General features: G+C 42.7%; 1 protein-coding gene across 2 annotated transcripts in view; it reads right to left on the bottom strand.

The window, feature by feature from the left end:
* Positions 1–12873: 12873 nt before the first annotated feature.
* DIP2B (disco interacting protein 2 homolog B) overlaps positions 12874–24233 on the bottom strand; it is a 222341-nt gene continuing 210981 nt past the window's right edge. For both annotated transcript variants that reach the window (XM_036098925.2, XM_036098926.2), the window contains exons 35-38: positions 22880–22954; positions 20827–21004; positions 18886–19009; positions 12874–17004 (exon numbers count right to left, since the gene is read on the bottom strand). In XM_036098925.2, coding sequence (XP_035954818.1) covers positions 16752–17004; positions 18886–19009; positions 20827–21004; positions 22880–22954 — 630 coding nt within the window. In that variant the 3' untranslated portion in view covers positions 12874–16751. The remainder of the gene's footprint in view (positions 17005–18885; positions 19010–20826; positions 21005–22879; positions 22955–24233) is intronic.

The following is a 24233-nucleotide window of genomic DNA, read 5'->3' as shown; positions in this document are numbered from 1 at the left end:
ATTCTGAATTTTTTTTGTATCCATTTCCTAGCAAAATATTTTTATGGCTTTATAGTGATAATAACAAATGATAAATGATAAACCTTTTAGTGTGCTCTTGACGAAATAAGTTCCAGGATTTTTCTGGAGTTTTACTAGCTTGAGATCTCCAATGCAGGAAACTTGATTTAGTGGATAGAGCCATTCCTGGTTTTGACCTTTAAGGCCTGGGCGCCTGGGTGGCTCAGTTGGTTAAGCGTCTGCCTTCGGCTCAGGTCATGATCCCAGGGTCCTGGGATAGAGCCCCGCTTTGGGCTCCCTTCTCAGCGGGGAGCCTGCTTCTCCTTCTGCCTCTCCCCCTGCTTGTGTTCCCTCTCTCGCTGTGTCTCTCTCCGTCAAACAAATAAATAAAATCTTAACCTTTAAAGCCGGATAATCGGATTTAAAGCTCAAGAGTTACTGTGCCAGACACTCCAAAGAGCTCACTAACATTTAGTTAATGCCATTCATTCAGCAAACATTGTTGACTATTAAAACAGGTGCCCTTATTTTCGGTTTTTGATTAGGCAAATGACCCAAACCTCTCTAAGCTTGTCTTCTTGTTATTAGAATTGAGAAGAGTATAATACTCATGCTGTGTTCCAGAATTATTTAAAGGATCAAAATGTCATATACCATAGGAAAGCACAGTGTCCTATAAAGGTAAGGAGTGAGGAAGAGGTTCTCAGACATCAGCCTTTCCTAATGAACAAAACCCAGTATCAATCATTCTGGAATCCAGAATATTAATGTCTGGAAGGCTGGCTGTAAGTCTACTGTTCTTTTGTGTTTGGTTGTTTCTTCCTTGGAACTCAGAATGCTTAACAAATATTGATCAGTAAAAGAGGGGTGGGGGACTGAAAAATGTTATCAAGAGAAACGAAATCTTACTGAAACCTTCAAACTGCATGGACTGCTTCCTCTTCAGTTCCTCTTCCACCTTTGAAGCATCTGAAGTTTAAATCAGTTACTATGCTGTACAATGCTGCCACTCACAGATATTTCTAGCATACTTGTTTCTCATGGAAGTGTCACCAGCTCTACCTACCACCCTTCTGAACCTTGAGGAGTAACTGTAGAAGAAAAAAAAAGTCTTGGTTATGACACTCCCAGTTCTATCTGAATAGAAAGAGTTTATAAACCAGATGGGCAGGTCTTTGACTTTAGAAGTGAGGGGAAAAGGTGAAATGAAATAACCTAACTTTCAAAAGCCAAAGGTAATTGTGTAAAATAAACTAGTCAAGCCAGTAGTGGTGTCTCTTTGGCTCTTCTGGTGCACTGTTCTCTAGTTAAGAGGGAGAGACATTATTAGGAGATGGCTTTAATAATACTACCTATCCCAGGGGCGCCTGGGTGGCTCAGTCGCTAAGCGTCTGCCTTTGGCTCAGGTCATGATCCCGGGGTCCTGGGATCGAGCCCCGCATCGGGCTCCCTGTTCCACGGGAAGCCTGCTTCTCCCTCTCCCACTCCCCCTGCTTGTGTTCCCTCTCTCGCTGTGTCTCTCTCTCTCAAATAAATAAATAAAATCTTTAAAAAAAAAAAATAATACTACCTATCCCATTAAGTCTTGTAGTTTGAACGAGTTTAATACAGGTAGAGTTAGAGCCACTCCCAGCACACAGTAAGCACTAAATGTTGGATTTTAATATGGAAAATACTGCAGTGTAAACACTGGAAGCTTAAATAACCGTTAAGTGGCCACACACCCTGAGAAGCCTCACAGGTTAACAAAAGGACTGAGCTGGAGTGGAGGACTTGAGAGCCAAAGATAGTTGCTAAATGCCCGCAGGGGTTCTAAGAACTACAACCATACTATTTCAGATGACTCAGTTCTGAAACTGCTTGCTGCTTCATGTTAACTACGCTTGAATGAAACATCTAGAACTAGGGGCACCTGGGTGGCTCAGATGGTTAAGCGTCTGCCTTTGGCTCGGGTCATGATCCCAGGGTCCTGGGATGGAGCCCCATATCAGGCTCCTGGCTCAGTGGGGAGCCTGCTTCTCCCTCTCCCTCTGCCTCTCTCCCTGCTCATGCTCTCTCTCTCCCTCTCTGTATCTCTGTGTCTCAAGTGAATAAATAAAATCTTTAAAAAAAATAAAAAATAAAAAAATAAACATCTAGAACTAGTCTGTGGGCCCTGGGAGCAATGGACAACTATCCCTCCTACTTTTATGGAAGCTTCTCACAGTCAAACCAATCTTACCAACAGTGGGCCCCTGACCCAAGCTGGCCATCAGAGTCTCCCCTATGGACATTTATTTTTTACCAAAATTTGGTCTTTCTCTAGGTGAATGGACCTAAAGCTTAGGAGCTTTGTAATGAGCCTCTTCCATCTGTGAACAATGCAGATGAGCTGAGAGAGCAAACCAGTGGCTTTCTAGGCCCTCGTTCTAGAACCTGCCTGAGATGCAGCTGCCTGCCACAGCCCTGAGGTTCCACAAGCCATCCTTTGTCCTTGAAATGAATAGCACTCTTCTATTTAAGCTAGCTTACTTTGGTTGCTGTGATCTCTAGAGTCCTATCTATTACACCTGGATACAGGAGAAATAATTTCCTTGTGACTACCTCCCCTTCTCTGTACCCTATCACCTTAGTCCAAGCTATCATTACTTCTTGCATTGTCTATTGCGGTAGCCTCCTAGCTGGTACCACTAATAAAACCCTATAATGAGTATTGGTTACTGTTGTGTGGTTGGATTGTATAAGTAAGCAAATTATTTACCTTCAAGATTATTATTAAAGAGTTGTAGCAAGACAGCTTGGAACTAAAATTCAGCTTACTGGAGGAACCTTCTTTATGCTGGTCAGAGCAGCCTGCATGTATCATGCACCTTCGTAAGCCCCCAGGTAGTGACATTGAGTGGTGCTCTGAGGGCAGGAGAGTCAAATCCTTACACCAAAAACAAATCTGTTCACATGAGAACAAATCACCGGCCCTTCTAGGATGGAAGAAGCCCAATGTTGTCAACTATCAAGTGGCCACTTAGTCTCCTGAAGAAAGAGTGTCACATTGGGAGTTCAGTATTGGTTTGTGTCAGTGTTTAATTGAAGATTCAGAGATAGCAGTAGCTAAATAAGCCTTGGTAAATGGAAGTCTAGGCTACTGGGCCCTAACATAGTCTCCATCTCTGCCACTGTGGCTACTCCATACATGTGCTCATTGTGCCAATTCTGAGATGCTCAGTGGCGAGCTGACATCAATCAGCCGAGTCTTTTTGTTTATATGGATGTTCAGTGTCTCTCTCATGGTGGATGCTTTATAGTGGCATTGACATGTGAAGCAAAGATCTTCATACTTCGTTCTCCCTGTCCTGTATCTATCCATATACCTCTACTCCAGACCTTGTTGTATCCAGTCTTCCAGTCTTTTTCCTTTCAAGACACTGACCAACTGGTTAGGCCATTTGCCACTGCCCGTGAATCCATTTATATTCTCACTTTGAGCTACTTCTTGCACAGAACGGGTGATCATTTTAATATCTGCCTGTTGGGAAGATTTCCCTTGAAACAGAATGGCCATAACCCGCTCATAGACCCAAACCATAACCCATCCATGTACCAAACTTGGGCTTTTCCCACCAGCTTCAGCAGGACTCTTCCCCCATGCTCCATTACAGCCATAGGAATGAGCTGAGTGAAGAACACTGGTGCAACTGCAGTGTGTAACATGGGGTTCTGGGGACCCTGCTCATGCAGATTGCTTGTGTCCTCTGATCCTGCTTAGGCTTGATCCCAGGTGTAACATTTCCATCTTATGATGGATTGGTACTGGGCCCATCTGACTTTATGACTTGGTGTGTCTGACACAATCCAGCCAGTGATGGAAAGTTCCAGATGCATGGTCACTTGGTGTCCCGTGGTCAACCTTTCCATCTCCATTGTGGCCCAGTGGCCCACGAGAAGCTGCTTTTCAAACGGCATATAATTCTCTGCTACAACTCGCATGTTCTTGCTCCAGGATTTTAATAGTTTGCATTGTGATTCTTCCACTGGATCTTGCCATAAACTTCACCTCCACCACCATGGGTCTGCCATATCGTATGGCTCCAAAACTTACTTAAAGTTGTCCCCTGGTATATTGTGAAGAGCAGTATAACCAGGGATAGAATGTGTTGTCTTCACAACCTGAAGAGGCCTACTAAGGACTGTGTTTCCTTCTTGGAGAAAGAGCATGTAAGATGCATTAACTTGTTGTTGTTGTTGTTGTTTAAGTAAGCTATGCCTAATGTGGGGCTTGAACTTACGACCCAGAGATCAAGAATCGCATGCTCTATTTACTGAGCCAGCCAGGTGCCTCAGTAATTTGTTTTTTTATGTCAGGAGATATGTCAGCAAAGCTCCTGACTGCTGGACCTCTGACTCTTCAGAGTTGATTTCCCATCCTCTGGATTGCACGCAGCTTACCAAGACCTTCGGTGTACTAACTACTTCTTGTTCCATCTGTCTCATCAGAGTGATGTCATGTAACATACTCTGGGACAAGACTATACATGTATATCCCTTCTATGTGAATGTGAAATACTTCTGATTCTCTTTTTAAAAAACTTTTAAAAATTGATATATAATTGACATATAAAATTATATGTTTCAGATGTACATGATTTGATATATTATGTATTACAAAATGATCCCCACAGTAAGTTGCAATAGTTAACATCCATCACTGCACATAGTTACAAATTTTTTTATCTAGTGAGGAGAACAGACTGGAATAGAAAAGGACCCATTTGTCAAGTCAGTGGCTGCAGACCATGTACCTGTGACCACATTGATCCGATCTCGCAAAGATACCAGATCAGATACAATGGCTACAATTGAGGCTACTAGTTGGTCCAGCTTGTGCGGCTGTACTGCAGTCCTCCGGGATCCATGAGTTTGTGTAGAACCGGACTGGTGTATTAAATAGAGCTTAAGCAGGGACAATTACCTCTGAATCCTGACATCCTTACAGGTGGCACTAATCTCCCCATTCCCCCCCCCCGAGATGCAATATTATTATCGTTATTGATTATTTGGCTGATTTGGGAGCAGTTTCAGAGGTTTCTCCATTTCTGGGCTTTCAGTTCTATCCCATTGATTGATAGGTCTCTCCTTAGGCCAGTACCGTGGCTTTGTAGTGGGTTTTGAAATATGGAAGTGTGAGTACTCCAACTTTGTTCTTTTTCAAGACTGTTTTGACTTTTCTGAATCCCTTGCATTTCCATGTGCATTTTAGGATCAGCTTATCCACTTCTGCCAAAGAGGCATCTGGGATTTTGAGAGAGATTGTATTGAATCTGTAGATCAATTTGGAGGGTATTGCCATCCTAACAATATTAAATTTTCCAATCCTTGAACATGGGGATGACTTTCCATTTTAAAGATTTTATTTTATTTGAGAGAGAGAGAGATACTGAGAGAACAAGTGGGAGGAGGGGCAGAGGGAGAAGCAGACGCCCTGCAGAGCAGGGAGCCCTATGTGGGACTCGATCCCCAGGATCATGACCTGAGCCAAAGGCAGATGCTTAACCGACTGAGCTACCTAGGCACCTTGACTTTCCATTGTAGATCTTCTTTAGTTTCTTTCAATGCTTTTGTAGTCTTCAGTATGTAAGTTGGCACTTTGGTTAAATTTATTAAGTATTTTATTCCTTTTTATGCTATGTTAAATAGAACTGGTTTTTAAATTTTATTTTTGGAATGTTCATTGTTAGAAAATAGAAATAAAATAGATATTTTTGTATTGCTCTTGTATTCTGCCACCTTGTTGAACTTGTTTAACAGTTTGTGTGTGTGTAGGATTTTGTATGTACAAGTCATTTCATCTGTGACTAGAGATAACTTTAATTCTTCCTACCCAATCTGGATGCCTTTTTTCCCCTAAGTGCTCTCAATAGAACCTCCAGTACAATGCGGAATGAAAGTGGTGAGAACAGACTTTCTTCCACTGTTCCCAACCTTAAGAGAGAAAGCATTCAGTTTTTACTATTAAGTATTGTGTAAGCGGTGAGTTTTTCATCGATGGTCTTTATCAGATTGAGTCACCTTCATCTTTGAAGACTTTCACTGGATACAGAACTCTGAGGTGACAGTTGTTCTTGTTTTTTCCCTCCCAGCACTCTAAATATATTGTTCTGTGTTCTTCTGGCTTCCATTATTTCTAATGAAAAATTGGTTATCATTTATGCCATTTTTCTCCTGTATGTAATGTGTTACTTTTACTTGGCTTCTTTGAAGACTTTTGCTTTACTGGAGTTTAGCAGTTTGCCCATGATCATGCCTACATGTGGTTTTCTTTTTTTTTTTTAATTTTGCATTTTTTTTTATTTTTAAAGATTTTATTTATTTGAGGCGGGGGGAGGAGAGGGAGAGGGACAAGCAGACTCCATGCTGATCATGGAGCACGATGTGGGGCTCAATCTCACGACCCTGAGATCGTGACCTGAGCCGAAATGAAGAGTTGGATGCTTAACCAAGTGAGCCACCCAGGTGCCCCCACATGTGGTTTTCCTCATACTGCTTGGAGTTTCTTGAGCTTCCTCAGTCTATACATTTATGTCTTCCCAAATTTGGGGACCTTTTGCCAGTATTTCTGCAAGTATTTTTTATGTCCCATTCTCCCTCTCATCTTTGTGGAACTGCAATTGCAGATATGTTAGACCACTTGATATTTTCCCACAGGACTCTGAGGCTTTATTTTTTTCCTCCAACCTTTTTTTCCTCTGTTCTTCAGATTAGGTAATCCATCTATCGTCAAGTTTGCTTCTCTTTATTATGCTATCTTTAGTCTGCTGTTCAGCTCATTAAGTCCTTGAATTATTCATCTCAATTATTGTACTTTCCAGCTCTGGAATGCCCATTCTTTCTTTATAGTTTCTGTTTCTCTGCTAGATTCCTTATCTAGGAATTCTTTATCATCCATTTGTGTGTACATTTCCCTTTAAGTCTCAGTATATATGTAATAGCTGATTTGAGGCTCTTGACTGCTATTGCACATTTGAGTGATTTTACGGTTGGTATCTATTGACTGATTTTCTTTTCCCTGAGTAAAGATCATATTTTTCTGTTTCTTCACATTTCTAGTAGTGTTATTACTAGAATAAATTATATTGCTTTACAGAGTGATTTTTTATTTCAGAAGGCAGTTAATTTGAGAGGACTTAATTTGCAATCTTTTTCCTCTGTCATGGACAATGGCTGAAATTTCTGCTCAACTCTTTCAATTTCCAGCTGCTTCCCTCCCACCCCCCACCAGGAACTATAGGTTTTCCTCCATGTAATTTAGTTTAGCCACCAGCCAAAGATTTTGACACATTCTATATGCAGATTTGAGGATTTACACCTTCTGGGGCTCTCTCCCTTCATAGATTTCCCACCTAACTACTCTCTGGCTTCCCTGCCAACATGGAACTCTATCTTTTTATACCTTAAGCCAGTAGGCAGTGGTTATCACTGAAGCTGCTTGAAATTATGACGATGTCCTCACACACACACACACACACACACAAAATCACACACAAATGTCACCTATTGCATTTCATCTTTCAAAAGTAGTTACTCTCCAGTTTCTGTCTTCTGTGGGTCATTTTCCAGTGCCTTCAAATAAGTAAAAAAAAAAAAAAAAAAAAAAATATATATATATATATATATATATATAGTTCAAATTTTAAAAATTCTATCTCTGGGAGGATTAATCTGACCAGGTTATTCCATCATTATCAGACACTAGAGGCTCATGCTATTTTTATGTTTATTGTGTATTCAGCAATCTTATAAACGCCTATTTGTTTATACATTTGTAGATTCTCTTGTATTTTCTACATAGACTAGCATATCATCACCAAATGTTTTTGTTCCTTTGTATCCCATTCATATAGCTCATTTCTTTCTCCCTAATGTGCTAGCTATAATCTCAAGTGTAATGCTGAATAGAAAGTGAGCATCCTCATCATTGTTTTGACTTTCATGGTAGTGCTTCCCAAGTGTCATTGTTAAGTTTTTTTTTTTTTTTACTGTAGGCTTTTGATAGATGTTCTATCATTTCAAGAAGTCTTTCTGTTCCTTGCTTGTTGAATTTTTTTATTAGTCAGTGTTGAGGTTTATCTTGTCTTTCCTGAATCTATTGAGATGACTATATGGTTTTCACCTTCAAGCTGTTGATAAAATTCCTTATATAGATTTTTCTAATACTGAACTATCCTTGGTCTGACCCTCTTTGAACCTCATCTGTTATTTCTTACACATTACTGGGTTTGCTTTGCTAGTGTGGAAGATTGTAATTTCCAGTACAATATCTCCACATATATCCACCAAAGTCTCTCCCATCCCATATGCTCTTTCACAATCTGACTTTGCCTCTCTCTCAAGACACAGTGTCATCTCCCTTGAAATCTGGGCTGAGCAGTGGAATGCAACCGAAGTGGTGTATGACTTCCAAGATGAGAAGTTTACAGCCTAACATGCTCTTTCTCCTGATGTTTCTTTTGAGAACCTGGCTGCATGTTCCAAGAAGCCCAAGCTATGAGGAAAGGCTACATTGAAGTGCTTTGGTCAATAGTCCCAGCTGAGCCTAGTCTTTGTTATCTAAGTCTGGGCTTCAGAGGTGCGAGTAAAGATGCCCAGATGATTCCAGTCCCAGGCTGTTCAAATCACCCCAGACAATGGAGTTTTTGCAGCCAAGGCCAGACATCTTGGAGTAGAGATGTCATTCCTGCTGTGCTTTGTCCAGTTCATGATGCACAGGATGTGTTTGTATGGCTTTGTTTATGCCACTACATCGGGGTGGTGTATTACACAGCAACTGAAACAGCTAGGTTTTATTTATAATTTGCATCTTTTCACAAGTGAGATTGCTTTATTTAAAAACTGCCCTAGGGGGGCGCCTGGGTGGCTCAGTCATTAAGCGTCTGCCTTCGGCTCAGGTCATGATTCCCGGGGTTCTGGGATTGAGCCCCGCATCGGGCTCCCTGCTCAGCGGGAAGCCTGCTTCTCCCTCTGCTCCTCCCCCCACTTGTTCTCTCTCTCAAATAAATAAATAAAATCTTAAAAAAAATAAAAATAAAAACTGCCCGAGGGACGCCTGGGTGGCTCAATCGGTTAAGTGACTGCCTTCGGCTCAGGTCATGATACCCGGGTCCTGGGATCGAGCCCCGCATCAGGCTCCCTGCCCAGCGGAAGCCTGCTTCTCCCTCTTTCACTCCCCCTGCTTCTGTTCCTTCTCTTGCCGTGTCTCTCTCTGTCAAATAAATAAATAAAATCTTTAAAAAAAACCAAACAGGGCGCCTGGGTGGCTCAGTTGGTTAAGCGACTGCCTTCGGCTCAGGTCATGATCCTGGAGTCCCGGGATCGAGTCCCGCATCGGGCTCCCTGCTCGGCAGGGAGTCTGCTTCTCCCTCTGACCTTCCCCCCTCTCATGTGCTCTCCCTCTCTCTCCCTCTCAAATAAATGAATAAATAAAATCTTTAAAAAAATAAAAAAATAAAAAAAATAAAAAAAACCAAACAAACCCAAAACTGCCTTAGTCTGATTTTGGTATCAAGAGGAGTTGGATGGCTTTTTCTTTTATAGGTGAAACTGGAATTGTCTTCCTTGTGGGTTTGGTCAAATTCACATTTTCTCTTTCTTGACTTTTCAAATTGCATAGTATATAGAAAATTATCCATTTCATTTAAAATTCAAGTTTACTGCAAAATGACAATAATCCCCTAAGATTAAAAAAAAAACCATAGCTGTAGTTATATTCTTTGTGTTTCCTACTAGGTGTGTGTGTGTCCATGCACACATGAATTTTACTAGAGATTTTATTGGGTTATTTTTTAAGAAACTAGCTTCTGGCTTTGTTGAACCTTTTCTATTTTCTTTGTTTTCTATTTATTAATTTCTGTTTCCCTCCTTATTTTCTTCCTTCTACTTTCTTAGAGGGTCTTTTCCTTTGCTTAGTTGAATACAACTTATTTTTAGTTTTTTTTTAATAAATGCATTTAATCTAAATTTCCCTTATATCTGCTTCTTAGGAATTCCCATTATTTGCAAGTTCCATGTCTTATTTTGTCAGCATATTTATTTATAGAAATTATCTTAGAAATGAGTGTTCATCTTCCTGAGAACGGAGGTTCAGAGAAGTGAATGAGGTCATTACGTGACCTCTATCAACTTCCTCCTAGAGGATCTTGCCTCTATCCAGTTTTATTGAGAAAAAAGTGCTTCCTCCTCTCAAAGGCTAATCCTTCTACCTGTTCTCTGAATCTCTGCCCCTCCTACTTCCTCAATGATCTTTTTTGGTCAGTTATCCCTCACTGCTGTATTTGGATGTTTTCCCTTTCTACTGGCTCTTTCTTCTGACACAGGAATATTTTATTTCTTCCATCCTTTTAAAAACATCCTCCCTTGATTCTACATCCCTCATTTAACTACTGTACCACCTCTTTTTTTGTGCGTAGAAACTTCTGGAAAAGAGTAGCCATTCAGTCTGTTCAGTCACCTTTCCCATCACTCCTCTCTTGAACCAGTTTGCTGGCTTCTGCCCCCAGAGCTGCAAATGAAACCACCCTGACCAGAGCCACCAGTGACTACCCCATTGCCAGATGCAGCAGAGGCTGGCCAATTCGTTATACTCAGCTTCACTACAGCCTTTGGCATGGCTGACCACTCCCTCCTTAAAACTCTTCCTATGATTTCTTTGCCCATGTTCTTTTCTGGTTTTGCCCCTACCTCTCCAGGCACTCCCTCTCCTTCCTCCACTAGTCTTCGTATGCTGTTGTTTCCCACAGCTCCCTTATTGATCCTTTTCTCACTCTACAGGATCTTCCTTGGCAATGTCATCCACTTCCCGGGTTCAACTACCACTTTTTTTTTTTTTTTAAGATTTTTAAATTATTTGAGAGAGAGAGAATGAGAGAGAGCACGAGAGGGGGGAGGGGCAGAGGGAGAAGCAGACCCCCCCGCTGAGCAGGGAGCCTGATGCGGGACTTGATCCCGGGACTCCGGGATCATGAGCTGGGCCGAAGGCAGTTGCTTAACCAACTGAGCCACCCAGGTGCCTCTCAACTACCCTTTTAAAAGGATGTCTCCCAGGGCGCCTGGGTGGCTCAGTTGGCTAAGCGACTGCCTTCGGCTCAGGTCATGATCCTGGAGTCCCTGGATCGAGTCCCGCATCGGGCTCCCTGCTCGGCAGGGAGTCTGCTTCTCCCTCTGACTCTCCCCCCTCTCATGTGCTTGCTCTCTCGCATTCTGTCTCTCTCAAATAAATAAATAAAAAATCTTTAAAAAAAAAAATAATAAAAATAAAAGGATGTCTCCCAAATATCTAGTTCATGGCCAGAGCTCTCTTGAGGCAGAGACCTAAATATTGAGCTGCCTGTTGAACTTCCTCACTTGCATGTGCCATTGCACCTCAAATGAACATGACCAAAATGGAACATACCATCTTTTTTCCCACATCTGTTCCTTTTCTTTTGTTCCCTACCTTGGTAAATGACCCCACATCTACCTAACTCCCCAAGGAGTTATTTTGGATTCCTCCTTCCTTAGCCTGAATATCCAGTCATTGAAATCTCACCGTCTCCCAAGTTTGCATACACTGCCTCGTCTCCATCCCGTCACCGTCCTGGCTGAAGTGACCTTGCTCTATCCCTGCGGTTTCTGCAAAGGCCTCCCAACCAGTCTCCCTGCCTGGGCTTTTATCACTTTCCCTGCCGACACCAATCCATGTCCTATACCACCAGCGTAATTTCCTAGGTTGCAAATTTGAGTATGTCATTCCCTTGCTCTAAACCTCTCATTGGCTCTCTTTAGTCCTCTGGATAAAAGTCCAAAATTCCTAGCAAGATACACAAAGCCCTTGGTGATCTGTGCTTGGATCAAGCCTCCATAGATAACTAGCTTTAACTTTTCTCCCTTCAAACCCTCCATCCTAATAACGAATGGTAGTTCGCAGAAAATCCAACTCTGCCTTTCTACTTGTTGCTTTATCTGGCTGTCTCATCCTTCAAAACTCAGTTCAGGAGCGCCTGGGTGGCTCAGCCAGTTAAGCGTCTGCCTTCAGCTCAGGTCATGATCCCAAGGTCCTGGGATCGAGTCCCACGTCGGGCTCCCTGCTCAGCAGGGAGTCTGCTTCTCCCTCTCCCTCTGTCCCTCCCTGGCTCGTGCTCTCAAATAAATAAAATCTTTAAAAACAAAACTCAGTTCCGATGTCACCTCTTCCAGCAAGTAGTCCTCATTATTCCCCCTCATCATTGGATTGGTGCCTGTCCTACCTGCTGCCACTGTCCACCCCTACTCATAACCCTTAATATATTGTACTGTTTTCCTGGATCTCCTTGAAAGCAGTGACTTAATTTTCTCTCTTTAGCTTCAGTTCTGTTGCAGTGTCTTGGGCCTAATGGGTAGATATTCAATAAATGTATGTTAGGTGAAAAAAATGTGCTCAGCTGCCTAAATAGGTTGGACAGTAATAGTTCAAGGACCAGTTTCAGTGTTGGAGAACACGCACAATTTGATGGGCTCACGTTAAGTTGAAACCAAGACATGAAGAACAAATGACATCACTTTAGTGAAGGCTGAAATCCAGTCCAACCACAGATGAGAAAAAAAATAAAATTTATGATCCATAGTTTAAAACTACCACATGCCACGTGGGTAGGAGGAAACCTAAACTTTAATTGTTCCTGACAAAGGCTTCTTAGTTTTCAAAATGACCCTCTTGTGTTCCTTGATTTGTCTTCCTGTTACAGCACTGATTTACTGTAACTTTGGATCTCTGTGTTCATTTTCCTTAGACCACTCTAGCTATCTTTAGGTCTTACCATCTGAGGTTAAATTTAAAATTTATCAGTTCCAATTTATCAATCTTCCCAATGTGTGAAGCATTAAACACAATCAGGCATCAATATTTATTAACACAAGACAAAGGAAACACATTCAATGAGTTAATAGAACACTGTCCAGCCAGATGTTAAATTTAAAAATGTATATCTAGTCTAATTTCAAATAAATAAAAAAACTTTATACATAATTACACAGTACTATAGTTTGAATTTGACACTGGTAAATATCTTGACAGAAAGTAAACAAAACATCATTTAGGACTAAAAAATTATTCTTATATCTTTACACACTCTTCCTGTGGACAAATAACATGGCCCATCTACACATACCTAGACCAGAAATGTTTTATGAATGATAAAGAAAAGGCCTATTGTGTATTTGGAGTACTGCAGCTTCTTGCTCCAAATACTCTTGCTTTTACATCAAAGCAGACAACAAAAACAACACTAAGGCATAAGTCATGTTGGAGTTTGAGGGTGAGGTGATAACTCCTCATTGCTTTAGTCTAAAAGATTGCTGGATATTCAAGGAAAGTAATTTATTTGGCCAAGATATTGAGCACCATGCCTGGGGCGGAGACCTTAACAAAAAAACCTAAGGCCTCAGGCCCTTTGTTGATTCAACAAAAGCATTAAGCAAGCACTGCCCAGGGACTAAAGAAAGGAGACACACTTATATTACCAACAGACAGGCAATGGTCCCTAAACAGCCCGAGGCAGCACAACTTCGTGAGGAAAGGGCTTGATGGTGGCGGTGGTCTGGACCGGGCCCCCTTTCTGAGGCAGCAAGTAAATAAAGGCTGTGGATTCACACCGATGCCCGTTAGCATGCCGGTCATTCCCAGGGTCTCACTGATGCAGGAGATGATACTTGTGCAGCTCTAAGAATCCCTTGGGCTTAGGAATTTTCCTGAGGCAGCCCCTTCCTGATCTACCTCAATTACTTCTGCTGAGAGGCAGAAAGAGGTTCAAAAGCTGTTAGATGAATGGATTTCTCTTAACTGAAATGGGGGCTTGCTATTAATCTCGTTGTCTTTTTCACAGGCATAAAATAAAAACCCAGACAGAATGTGTTCCAGAGTTTTGGCTAGGCTGTTTCTATCGGTAATGGCCTTTTGGGTCTGTCCTAAGAGTCCATTCTACCACAAAGGTTCTACTTAATGTGGAAAGGGCAAGAGCACTGTGTCATCAGGAGGAAGTTTTCTGATCCAAGTCTGTACCAGACTAGGCATTAAAACTATAGATGACCCCTCAAACACCCACAGGCTAACGACTGGACTCTCTTCCCCTTCCAGAGGATCCTTTACCACAGTTACTGAGAAGGTCCTGAAGACATAGCTCAGCTTTCTTTCCTCCACTAGCATATTCTGGCTTTGGGGAATATGCAAAAGATCAATAAAGCAGCCACAAGGTAGAAAGCAAAAACTAAAGATAAATCAGAGGCCTGAGGAACTACAAACCCAGATAATCAGACCCTAAGTAACTGGGAGTTGACCATACTCTGAGATTACTGGAGTATCTTATTTGAAAGAATGAGTACACATCACCTCTGCCCAATACTGTAGCTACTAGCCATACGTGGCTATCTGAAAACTTGAAGTATGGGTAGTCCGAACTGAAATGTGCTTAATACACACTGGGTTTCAAAGACTTAATATGAAAAAAAGAAAAGAAAGTATCTCAATCCCTTTTCATATTGATTCCACATGGAAATTATAGTATTTTTGATATACTGAGTTAAATAAAAGATATTAAAGTCAATTTCACTGGTTTCTTTTTACTTGTGCAAATGTGGTTACTAGAAAATTTAAGATGACCGATGTGGCTCACATTATGTTTCTACCAGACACCCTAACTTGTGCAGTAAGAATTTTCAAAGCAACCCATAGGATAAGACTCTGCCTATATTTTTTTCTTAGAACTCGTGGATTATGGAGATAGAACTATTTAATCCTCAGGATCCCTTGCTTTGTTTAGTGAATCATTAAAAACTATTGTAAGAAAATTACTTTCCAAATAAGCAGGCTGTTCTTTCTGCAAACTGAACCGTAGCTAGTCACTGGGATTTCCTGCCCCAATGTAAGTACTTTTTTTCTGTACATCTTAGAACCTCTTCCATCATGTGTAAATTAATTTCATCCAAAATGTCAAAAAAGAGATCTGGAACTGGAAAATGTCTTGAGGTCTACCCTCAGCAGAGAAAAAACTGGGAGGAAAAGAGGCTTATGTAAAAGGGAGGCAAGAAAGTGGCTTGGAGCCACAAGACTGAAGGGCAGCCCCCGAGAGTGACGAAGGGTCTGGGCTTTGCATTATAAACCTTATTTTCAGGGTAATTACAAGTCTTAAAAATTGTTTAAAAACATATTTAGTTTACATGATGTTACAGTGGGGTAAATAATATGTATTATTAAAATAGTCTAAATAAATATTTACACAATAGACCAGAGTGGGTCCATTCTGATATAACAAGTTAACTCTGTTCACTTGGAGCTTTTCTTTTTTTTTTAATTTTTAAAAATATTTCTGTAAGAAAAAAATAATAAAATTCAACTATATTCAAATACATGAAGTATCAGACCAAAGAAAGGAAACCGAGCCAGAGGCCAAACTCAGTCCCACGCTCAGTCCACTTGGCCTGGGCACCACAGTTATTTCAAAAGAGTTTCTTGCATACATCAGACTTCCCCTATTTCAGCATAAGCCTCACTATTTTGGCAACCCAAATCGGTCAGTTTTGAGATCTGTAGTTATGTCACCTTTATGGTTTCCCGTGACTGCTGATCCCACTGCCTTCCCAGCTTGTCATTCTTGTTCCTAAAATCCCTGCCCTCATGAACTGGAAGAACAGAGGACACTCTTCAGTTTTCCGAAGAGAAGCTATATGGATAAACTGGAGACGAAGTTGACAATAGGCCTGGAAAAAGAGGAAATCCTAAAATCTTATGTAGTCACTCTAAACCTGAAACACAGTTTCAACACTGGGGGCCGGAGTGAGTTCTTGTGGTTCTTAGGATAGGGTGGGATCTAATGAAGCTTAGCCTTTTCATAACAGTTTGATTTTTAAACCGAGATTTTTCAGCTTGTAGAAACAGGTTGAATTCTTAAAAGCTTAAGCTGATTCTGGGAATGCAAGCTTGAAAAACAGAGGCAGCTTTCGTTTATAAAATACATCAGCCAACAGAGACATAGTACAATGTGCAGCGAAACCTGCAAACAATTTGCACTTTTTAGTTACCTATTCAATTACACTGCATTAAGAGAATATTGAAATTCTCACCAAGTAGAAATGCTTCTACTTTAGTTGTCATGACTACACACGCCAATTCTTCAATTGTTTAGCTGAATTGTGTGTATTCTTATTTACACGTTTAAAACACTGGTCAAAATGTTTTACTCTCAAGAATTATATATATATAAAGTAACTCTCCTATTCAGTGGGTTATTTGATTTGCTTATTATGGGTCAGCAGAAAATAAGCTGAGCAGTTCCACGTCAACAAACCTGCAAAAAGTCCAGCTATGGTAAAACGGCAGAATACAGTACAGAGTGGGGAACTGGAGAACTCCTGACTACCCCCTTCATGTGAATTCATTAAACTCCCTTACAAAATTCTAAAACAGCATTAGATAAAAATACAAGTATATACAACAGATGAAAAAAATGCAACATGCATGGAATCGCTTTAGTAACGTGCTGCTCACGCTATGTCAAAGCTCATGACTAATGGACCGTTAACATTTTTTTCATTTGCTACCATACGATTCCCCTTTCCTGTGAGTCCTGTGATTGCAGAATCCCACAGGATGAGATGAAGGATATAATGTAACCATCTCAGCGTATTTCACATCATATGAAAGCTTGCTCCTAGTCACTGGTCTTTGGTCCTTGTGGTTTTTCAGGATGGCCCCCCTGTGATCCCCACAAGGCTGGTTACATGTTATAAGCCACATAGATGGGGTCTAACTGGTCAGCCAGGAAGCTGTCACGGAGGTGCATCCTCTGCTTCTCTCCTCTGGAGTTGATGGGGATAACACCTGGGTCCACCACCACCACGACGCCAACGATGAGGTAATGCTCTTCCAGGACCACGTTTGTCACTAAAGGAACCAGATCTAGGGCTTCCTGTTCAGAGCCACACAGTTCCACAACCACCACAAGCAAGTTGGTCCATGTGAACACGGCACTGAAATTTCAATGACATTCAGTTAACACGTCATTACATTTACCAGGCATCTTTCATAGTATCTGCTCAAGACTTATCCCAATTTCCCTGACAACTGTCTTCTCTCTCAGATCCAAGCAGAAGGCTAGCAGCCATGCCTGCCATGACCTTGCCCCTGTGATCGCAGCTGATTAGCTGAGCCATCTACAGTCTCTCGGGGGTTTGGCAATGGGTTTGAAAGTTGTTAGCTGGTCATGTGAACTAGGCACATGTGAAAGTTCTGGGGTAGCCGGGTGTCCAGAGCAGCACAGAGAATGGCTCTTCCGGGACGAGAGAAAGAATGAAGTGGATGCCTCTATGGCTCTAGAAAGTGAGAGGACAGTGGTTCCTGATGGCCTTCCCATCCCTTACTTCTACCTTTCTTGAGATCCAGAGAGACTCTTAGGAACCTCTGAGGTAGCCAGGTATTCTTTTCATTAACTCTCTTTTGCTTAAGTTTTTTTTCAAGAGAGTTTCTGTTATTTGCAACTGAAGAGCTTTGACAAAGATAATACTCTGAGGCCCAACAGGAAGGGAGTGGACCTCTCATCTGTGCTTAGTGCCCCATACAGGTGTCTCTCCCATCGGGCCATAAAAGTGACATAAGGTAGAAAGTTGCCTTACATGGAGTGGGACTGCTGGGTTAGAAGGTATGACCTGACCTGTGACATGAGATGTTAAATAGCTTTAAAAAACAGATTCCAATCATTAAAAAAGAAAATGTACACAATACTTGGTTGCATAAAAAGTCAAAAGGTCTAAAAAAAAAAAAAGTCAAAGGTCTAAAACTAGAGGGTAACCATGGCACCTGACTTCTCTGTATTGTTCTTATAATTCATGGGCATTGCTCGGGTCTGGGGAGAGACTCTGACCAAAGTGAGATGAAGATGCTGACAAGGGGCGCCTGGGTGGCTCAGATGGTTAAGTGTCTGCCTTCGGCTCAGGTCATGATCTCAGGGTCCTGGGATCGAGCCCCACGTCAGGCTCCCTGCTCAGCGGGAAGCCTGCTTCTCTCTCTCTCCCTCTACTACTCCCCCCTGCTTGTACTCTCTCACGCTGTCGAATAAATAAATAAAATCTTAAAAAAAAAAAAAGATGCTGACAAAGGAGCATCTAGAAAGCATGAGCAGCCACAGAAAGAATTGCGGCCACTATGGGTTAAAAAAACAAAAGAAAAAAAAAAACCACCACCAAGGAAGGACATACTGCATTAAAAATGTAGGAAAAAAACTGGGTGGATTCTGTATTGTCAAGAATCCAGCATGAAAGCCACTAGGTAAAAACTATCGAGTTTTAATTTTAAGGAATTTTTAGTCAGTGTGAGGCTGGATATTTCTTTATCAGGGATAATGTGGAGGGAATTCCTACACTGAGAGGGAAGTTGGATGAAGTCATAATGACCTTTTTCATCTGCTTACCATTTGACAGTTTGCGAAGCACATTCCCATTTGATCCTCCCCATAATTAGGAAATAGCAGAGAAAGTATTTTACATGAGAAAAGCTGCCTAATGTGGGAGAGCTGGGCCTTCAAGTTGGGTCTTTTGAACTTCAAGTCATGGTTCTTTCCACCATATTACACCGACTTTCTAGAGACAGATGATCAGATCTCTTCCAACGGTAAGAATCTATCAGTACTCGACTCCCTGGTGGTTCCACGGAGCCTGTCTCAGTGTCTCCACGACCTCATCTGCCGCAGCAGACGGCACATCACGACAAGAATCAGTCCATTTACTCTCTTACTCCCCTAGGAGTTCTAGGTCTGTAGGGGGTATCTGGTAGGGATGGCTGACTACTTAGATCAGTTTTAACTGACACTACACTGCAGCTGGGCCGGCAAACCCATTCTGTGCGGGGGCATTTACCATTCAGCAATGCTCCTGTGGATCCGGGACACTGAGGTCTCGATATCGATCGGGTGGTATCGTAATCCTCTCAGCTCCAGCGTTTCGTCCAGAGCTCCCACCACATATAATGCATCGTGACGCTCTGACAGAAAGAAAAAGAGAAATCTGGTTCATCAGACATAATGAGCGCAACACAACGTTGGAGTGAAGAGCACCAGCTCAGACTGCCTGCCACGTCACTTGACCCCACCACTCACCAGCTGTGTAACCTTGAGCCAATTACTTAAGTCTCCGAGTCCTGCCTCCCCCTCTGTGAGACAGGGAGAACAATACATGGCTGCTGTGAGTATTACATGAGATAATCCAGGTGGGGGAGTTAACATGATGCCTGGTACATTGTAAGTGCTAAAAAAGAATTAGCTATGATGATTATTATTATTACTACTATGTCCCAGAAACTGTGTCCAGTGCTGGGAAGATGACAAAACATGATTCCCGCTCTGGAGACACTTACTGTCTAGTGGGAGAGAAAGACACACAACAGGTGTTCCACCGTGACACGGTAAGCCCCGTGCTAGGAATGCGCATGAGGTGTGTGTGAGGTGAGCAGAGGATACTCCCTGTGCTCAGTTCAAGGGTTCAGGGAAAGAAAAGCCGAAACCAGGCTAGGCTTTTACGGATAAATAGGAATTAGCCAGCCAGATGACAGCTGGGGGAGGGGTGGAGCAGGGAGAGTGGATTTGAGAGGGAGAAGAAATGAGCATGTGTTGTTCCTAGACATCTGCAAGGAGTCCAAATATAAGGAATAGGATTACGGAATATGGAGAGATTAGTCCTGGTTATTAATAGGCTTGTAATCCAGCTAGAACATGGCAGAAATCTTTTTTGTTTTAATTGTATGCACACACCGTATATGTAAGGGTACATATGTGGTTTATGTCTATATAAATACTGCATTTTGAAGAAAGAGATGATTTTGCTAGGTCTACTGAATACAGTATTTTCAGGAAAGGGTAAATTTCTGAAAAATTGAGCAAAACAAAGTGCTAGAAGCTGTTGGAGAGAGAAGGATGAGGAGGTCTAGCAGATTCCCACCATATAAGAAGAGCTCATAAAGACTATAATAACAAACACAACAGAAACACAGCAGTTAATCTCACATCATTTCCATAAGCCAGGAAACAGTATCATTCCCACTGTCCAGGTAGGAAACTGAGAGGCTCAGTGATTGCTCAAGGTCACAAAGCAAATGGCAGAAGGAGGCTTCAAAACCAGGGCACCTGGTGAGGGGTACCTCCCTCTTCCGCAGTACGTTATCCTGCCTCCCCGTGAACCATGGAGAAACTATGGGCGCTGGTCACTATGGAACAGACTCAAGGAGCTTAGGAGAAATGACTTTGCTCTAATTCAGGCCTTTGAAGTCCAGTGAGTTACCTGTACCTGGTCTGGAAGTGATGATACAGCTACTGGTGGGTATTTTAACATGGCCATTAATGCCATGAGGAAGAGAAGTTGAAGGCAGGCAGGCAGCAGTGAAGCCATGACAGTCAACTGAGCAGAGGGTAATGGGGGGACTGCTCACACCAGAGCCTTGCCAAGCAGTCTCATACCTAACACCCGTTAGACAGATGAAACACCCGTCCTAGGAGCCTGTGCAGGGGTTCGAGGCATCCCGGGGCGCCGTCAGCACCAGGCACGTCTCCGTGACTGTCGGCCGTGCTCACCCACACTTCAGAGATGCTGACGTGGTACGTGGGGTGCCTGCATCCTAGTTACTCCTCGTGGGGCCAAGTCTTGCTTCAAGTGAATATAAATTCATATATGGGTCCAAGAATCACAGCAGGGGATGACTAAATACACACACAGGGGACAACGCAAAGGCCGGCTGAGGAAGGCGAGCCAGGGCTACCGGCTGCAAAACAAAGCAGGCTGAAGGGAAAGCGCTGCTGAGGAAGCTACCTCCAGTGGCCGCTGTGAGCTCAGTCCGGCGGACAAATCCAAGATATCCTGTCCGCGCCCAGAGTGTCTGCGCGGCATCGCCAAAGCTGAGGCGAGTGTTGAAGTGATCAGCTTGAAGAGTCTCACTGTCATAGATGGTGTAATAGCCACTGGCCGTGTGGGGACTGTTCACCCAAATCTACAACAAGAAAAGGGCATCGGTCACATTTCAGCAGGGTCATAGAACTCTAACAATTCAATTCTCTTTGGACGGATGATTATTATTTTTAAATTCTCATTGTTATAGTAACAACAATAACACAACAAGAAAGGCAGTTGACATTTACCAAGTGTTTCCCATGTGCTAAAACAGAGAGGTAAGTACTTTCTATGCCTTATCCCCATCAATCCCGACATATGTGACAATACAGTTCTGTACTATTGTTATTCCCATTTTACAGATGAAAAAACAAGGAGTTAAGTAACTCGTCTAAGATGCAGAAACTGGGACTCACACCCAAGCCTGCGGAGCTGCAGAGCCCATGCTCTTAACCACGATGCTACCCCGCCTCCCTGGCTCATTCCTCAGCCCCTTCCAGAGCCCTGCAAATGCATCAAGGGATCACTTCGGTGCTGCTGTGCTAAGGTATAAAGCCCTCAGGAAAACACTACGGGGTATCTGAATTCGCACTGTCAGCATAGCAGTAGCTAACGATGGTAATAACACTAGTATTTATTGCAAACTCATTACGTGACAGGCACTGTTCCACGTGCATTACACATACAGGTATTAATGTAGTTAGCTGTCGCACAATTTTTTTTTTTTTTAAGATTTTATTTATTTGACAGAGAGAGACACAGCGAGAGAGGGAACACAAGCAGGGGGAGTGGGAGAAGGAGAAGCAGGCTTCCTGTGGAGCAGGGAGCCCGATGTGGGGCTCGATCCCAGGACCCTGAGATCATGACCTGAGCCGAAGGCAGACGCTTAACGACTGAGCCACCCAGGTGCCCCAACTGTCGCAAAATTTCATTAGGTGAAATTAGGTGGGTGCAATTATTATTTATGGATGAGAAAACTGAGGCCCAGAGAAAGTGAGTAACTCGCTCAACAGTTAGAGGCTGGGAAGTGGCAGAGCGCAGGTCATTTGGCTCCTGTACCTACAACTCTGCTCCCGGTAAACTACGGGGTGAAACATCAGTGCTCCTCAAATATTTGAGGGCAGAAAAATCAAGTCTTTTTAAAAATATTTTTTAAAAAAAATCTTGATACTAATACAAAGATGGACACATTTTAGAATAAGAATATAAAATTTCCATGAATTTAAAAAATTTAGTATTTGTGGCTCCTTTCAGTTCCACCCCTTAATAGGTGGAAACAGGTAGGATTTGCCCATTTTCCTTTTCAACTAAGGGAATGTCAGTGGACCAATCTGTGACTAGTTGTAGTCTGGGTGCCGAAATCTTCCCTCCATCCTGGTCTCAATCTCCCTCTTTTTAATCTTTTTTTTTTTTTAAAGATTTTATTTATTTATTTGACAGAGAGAGACACAGCGAGAGAGGGAACACAAGCAGGGGGAGTGGGAGAGGGAGAAGCAGGCTTCCCATTGAGCAGGGAGCCCGATGCGGGGCTCGATCCCAGGACCTGGAATCATGACCTGAGCCGAAGGCAGACGCTTAACGACTGAGCCACCCAGGCGCCCCTCCCTCTTTTTAATCTTGAGCCTTACAGAAAGATTAAAACTCTTTTTTTTGTTTTGTTTTAAATTTATTTGACAGAGCGAGTGTGCACAAGCAGGGGGAGCGGCAGGCAGAGAGAGAGGGAGAAGCAGGCTCCCCGCCGAGCAGGGAGCCCAACGCAGGGCTCAATCCCAGGACCCTGAGATCGTGACCTGAGCTGAAGGCAGATGCTTAACGACTGAGCCACCCAGGAGGCCCAGATTAAAACTCTTTTAAAAAAAAGATGAAAATTCACAATGGGGGAAAAGCTAAATCCACAGTTTCACCGACTTCTCGAATGTGAACCCTGAAGTCTTTACTGCCAACTTTTCAGAGTAAAGATAAAAATTATACATACCTCTCCAAGATGAGAGTCTCCAACAGGCCCTTTGGTCTCGGGATTAACAATAACCACTTTCACTCCAGGTAAAATCTGAGCATCAAAGGGAAAACACAAAGACTCAATCAACTCTATTGATCCCTCAGAAATGCAGTCACCTGCCACCCCTCCTTTAGTGAGGCGAGCGAGTGCACAAAGGCAGGAGCTCACTGATGTAGTGCTCACTGCATTGTCCTCAGTGGAGACCAGAGGTATATAATAAGGTTCATCCTCAAAAATACACCAGGGAACCAATCAGTCTACCTTCCCTTCAAAGGGATGAGGAACTACAGCCCAGAACCATAACAGTAGGAATCTGTAATGTGACTGCCCTTTCTCATGATCTATCCTGTTCACTGGAGTGATGGCAGGAAAGCCCCTTAAAGCAGAAAGGGCAGCAGGGAGGGATCGTGTGAGAGGTTCTGCTCCCGTCTTCAGCAAGAGCTTGTGAGAGGAACTTGAAGAGTAAGAGAGGACGGTGGCGGCTTTGCAGGAGAATGGGTCCTACCCCTGGGATCATGAAAGACATCACACACTCGGGATCTCCCTCAGGAGAGAAAAGGAAGAACAGGTGCTGGCCGTAAGAATGGCTCACGGCTTCTCTGCTTACCCATATTCTGTCCCTTAAACCTCCTTCTCCATCATGGGTTTCTAGAGTCTGAGGTTAGCTGAGAAGCGCTACAATGATTATCTAGGCTCATACATCTAAGAGCTCAAGGAAGGAAGAGAAAAGACCGTTCTCACTGGTCTGGGTCAGGCACTGCACTAGAAGCTTCCGAGGCGCCCAACCACGAGCTGAGGCGGATGGAGATCTGACAACGTGGTAAGACGATCAACCCAACTCCACTTCAAAGAGTTTAAATGGAAGAGAGGAACTGGAGTAAGTGCTCCATGGACTTGATCTACTGCGTGATAGGTTAGGTAGGATCCCCTTTTTTCTGTATAGTTTTCCCCTATGCCCTTCAGAATTCCTAGAAGGAATTCTGAGGCATCATTGCTATCTCTTCAAAAGAATGAGAAACTCGCTAGCTTATGCTGATGTTCTATCACCCTTAGTAAATGTTCAGAACTGCTACAGACTTAAGGCTGTGTCTCTCCAAAATTCATACGTTGTATGTCATCTACCTAAATCCCCGATATGATGGTATTAGGAGCTGGGGCCTTCTACCATGTGAGAATACAGCAATAGGACGGCCATCTATGAACCAAAAATTCTTCACCAGAATCTGCTGGTGCCATGAACTTGGACTTTCCAGGCCCCAGAACTGTGAGAAGTAAGCTTCTGTTGTTTATAAGCCACCCGGTCTATGGCATTCTGTGATAGCAGCCCAAC

This window comes from Halichoerus grypus, chromosome 6 (assembly GCF_964656455.1).
Source record: "Halichoerus grypus chromosome 6, mHalGry1.hap1.1, whole genome shotgun sequence".
Taxonomy (NCBI): Eukaryota; Metazoa; Chordata; class Mammalia; order Carnivora; family Phocidae; genus Halichoerus; species Halichoerus grypus.
The sequence above is the reverse complement of the archived record's forward strand: the minus strand, read 5'-3'. Positions and strand labels throughout refer to the sequence as shown.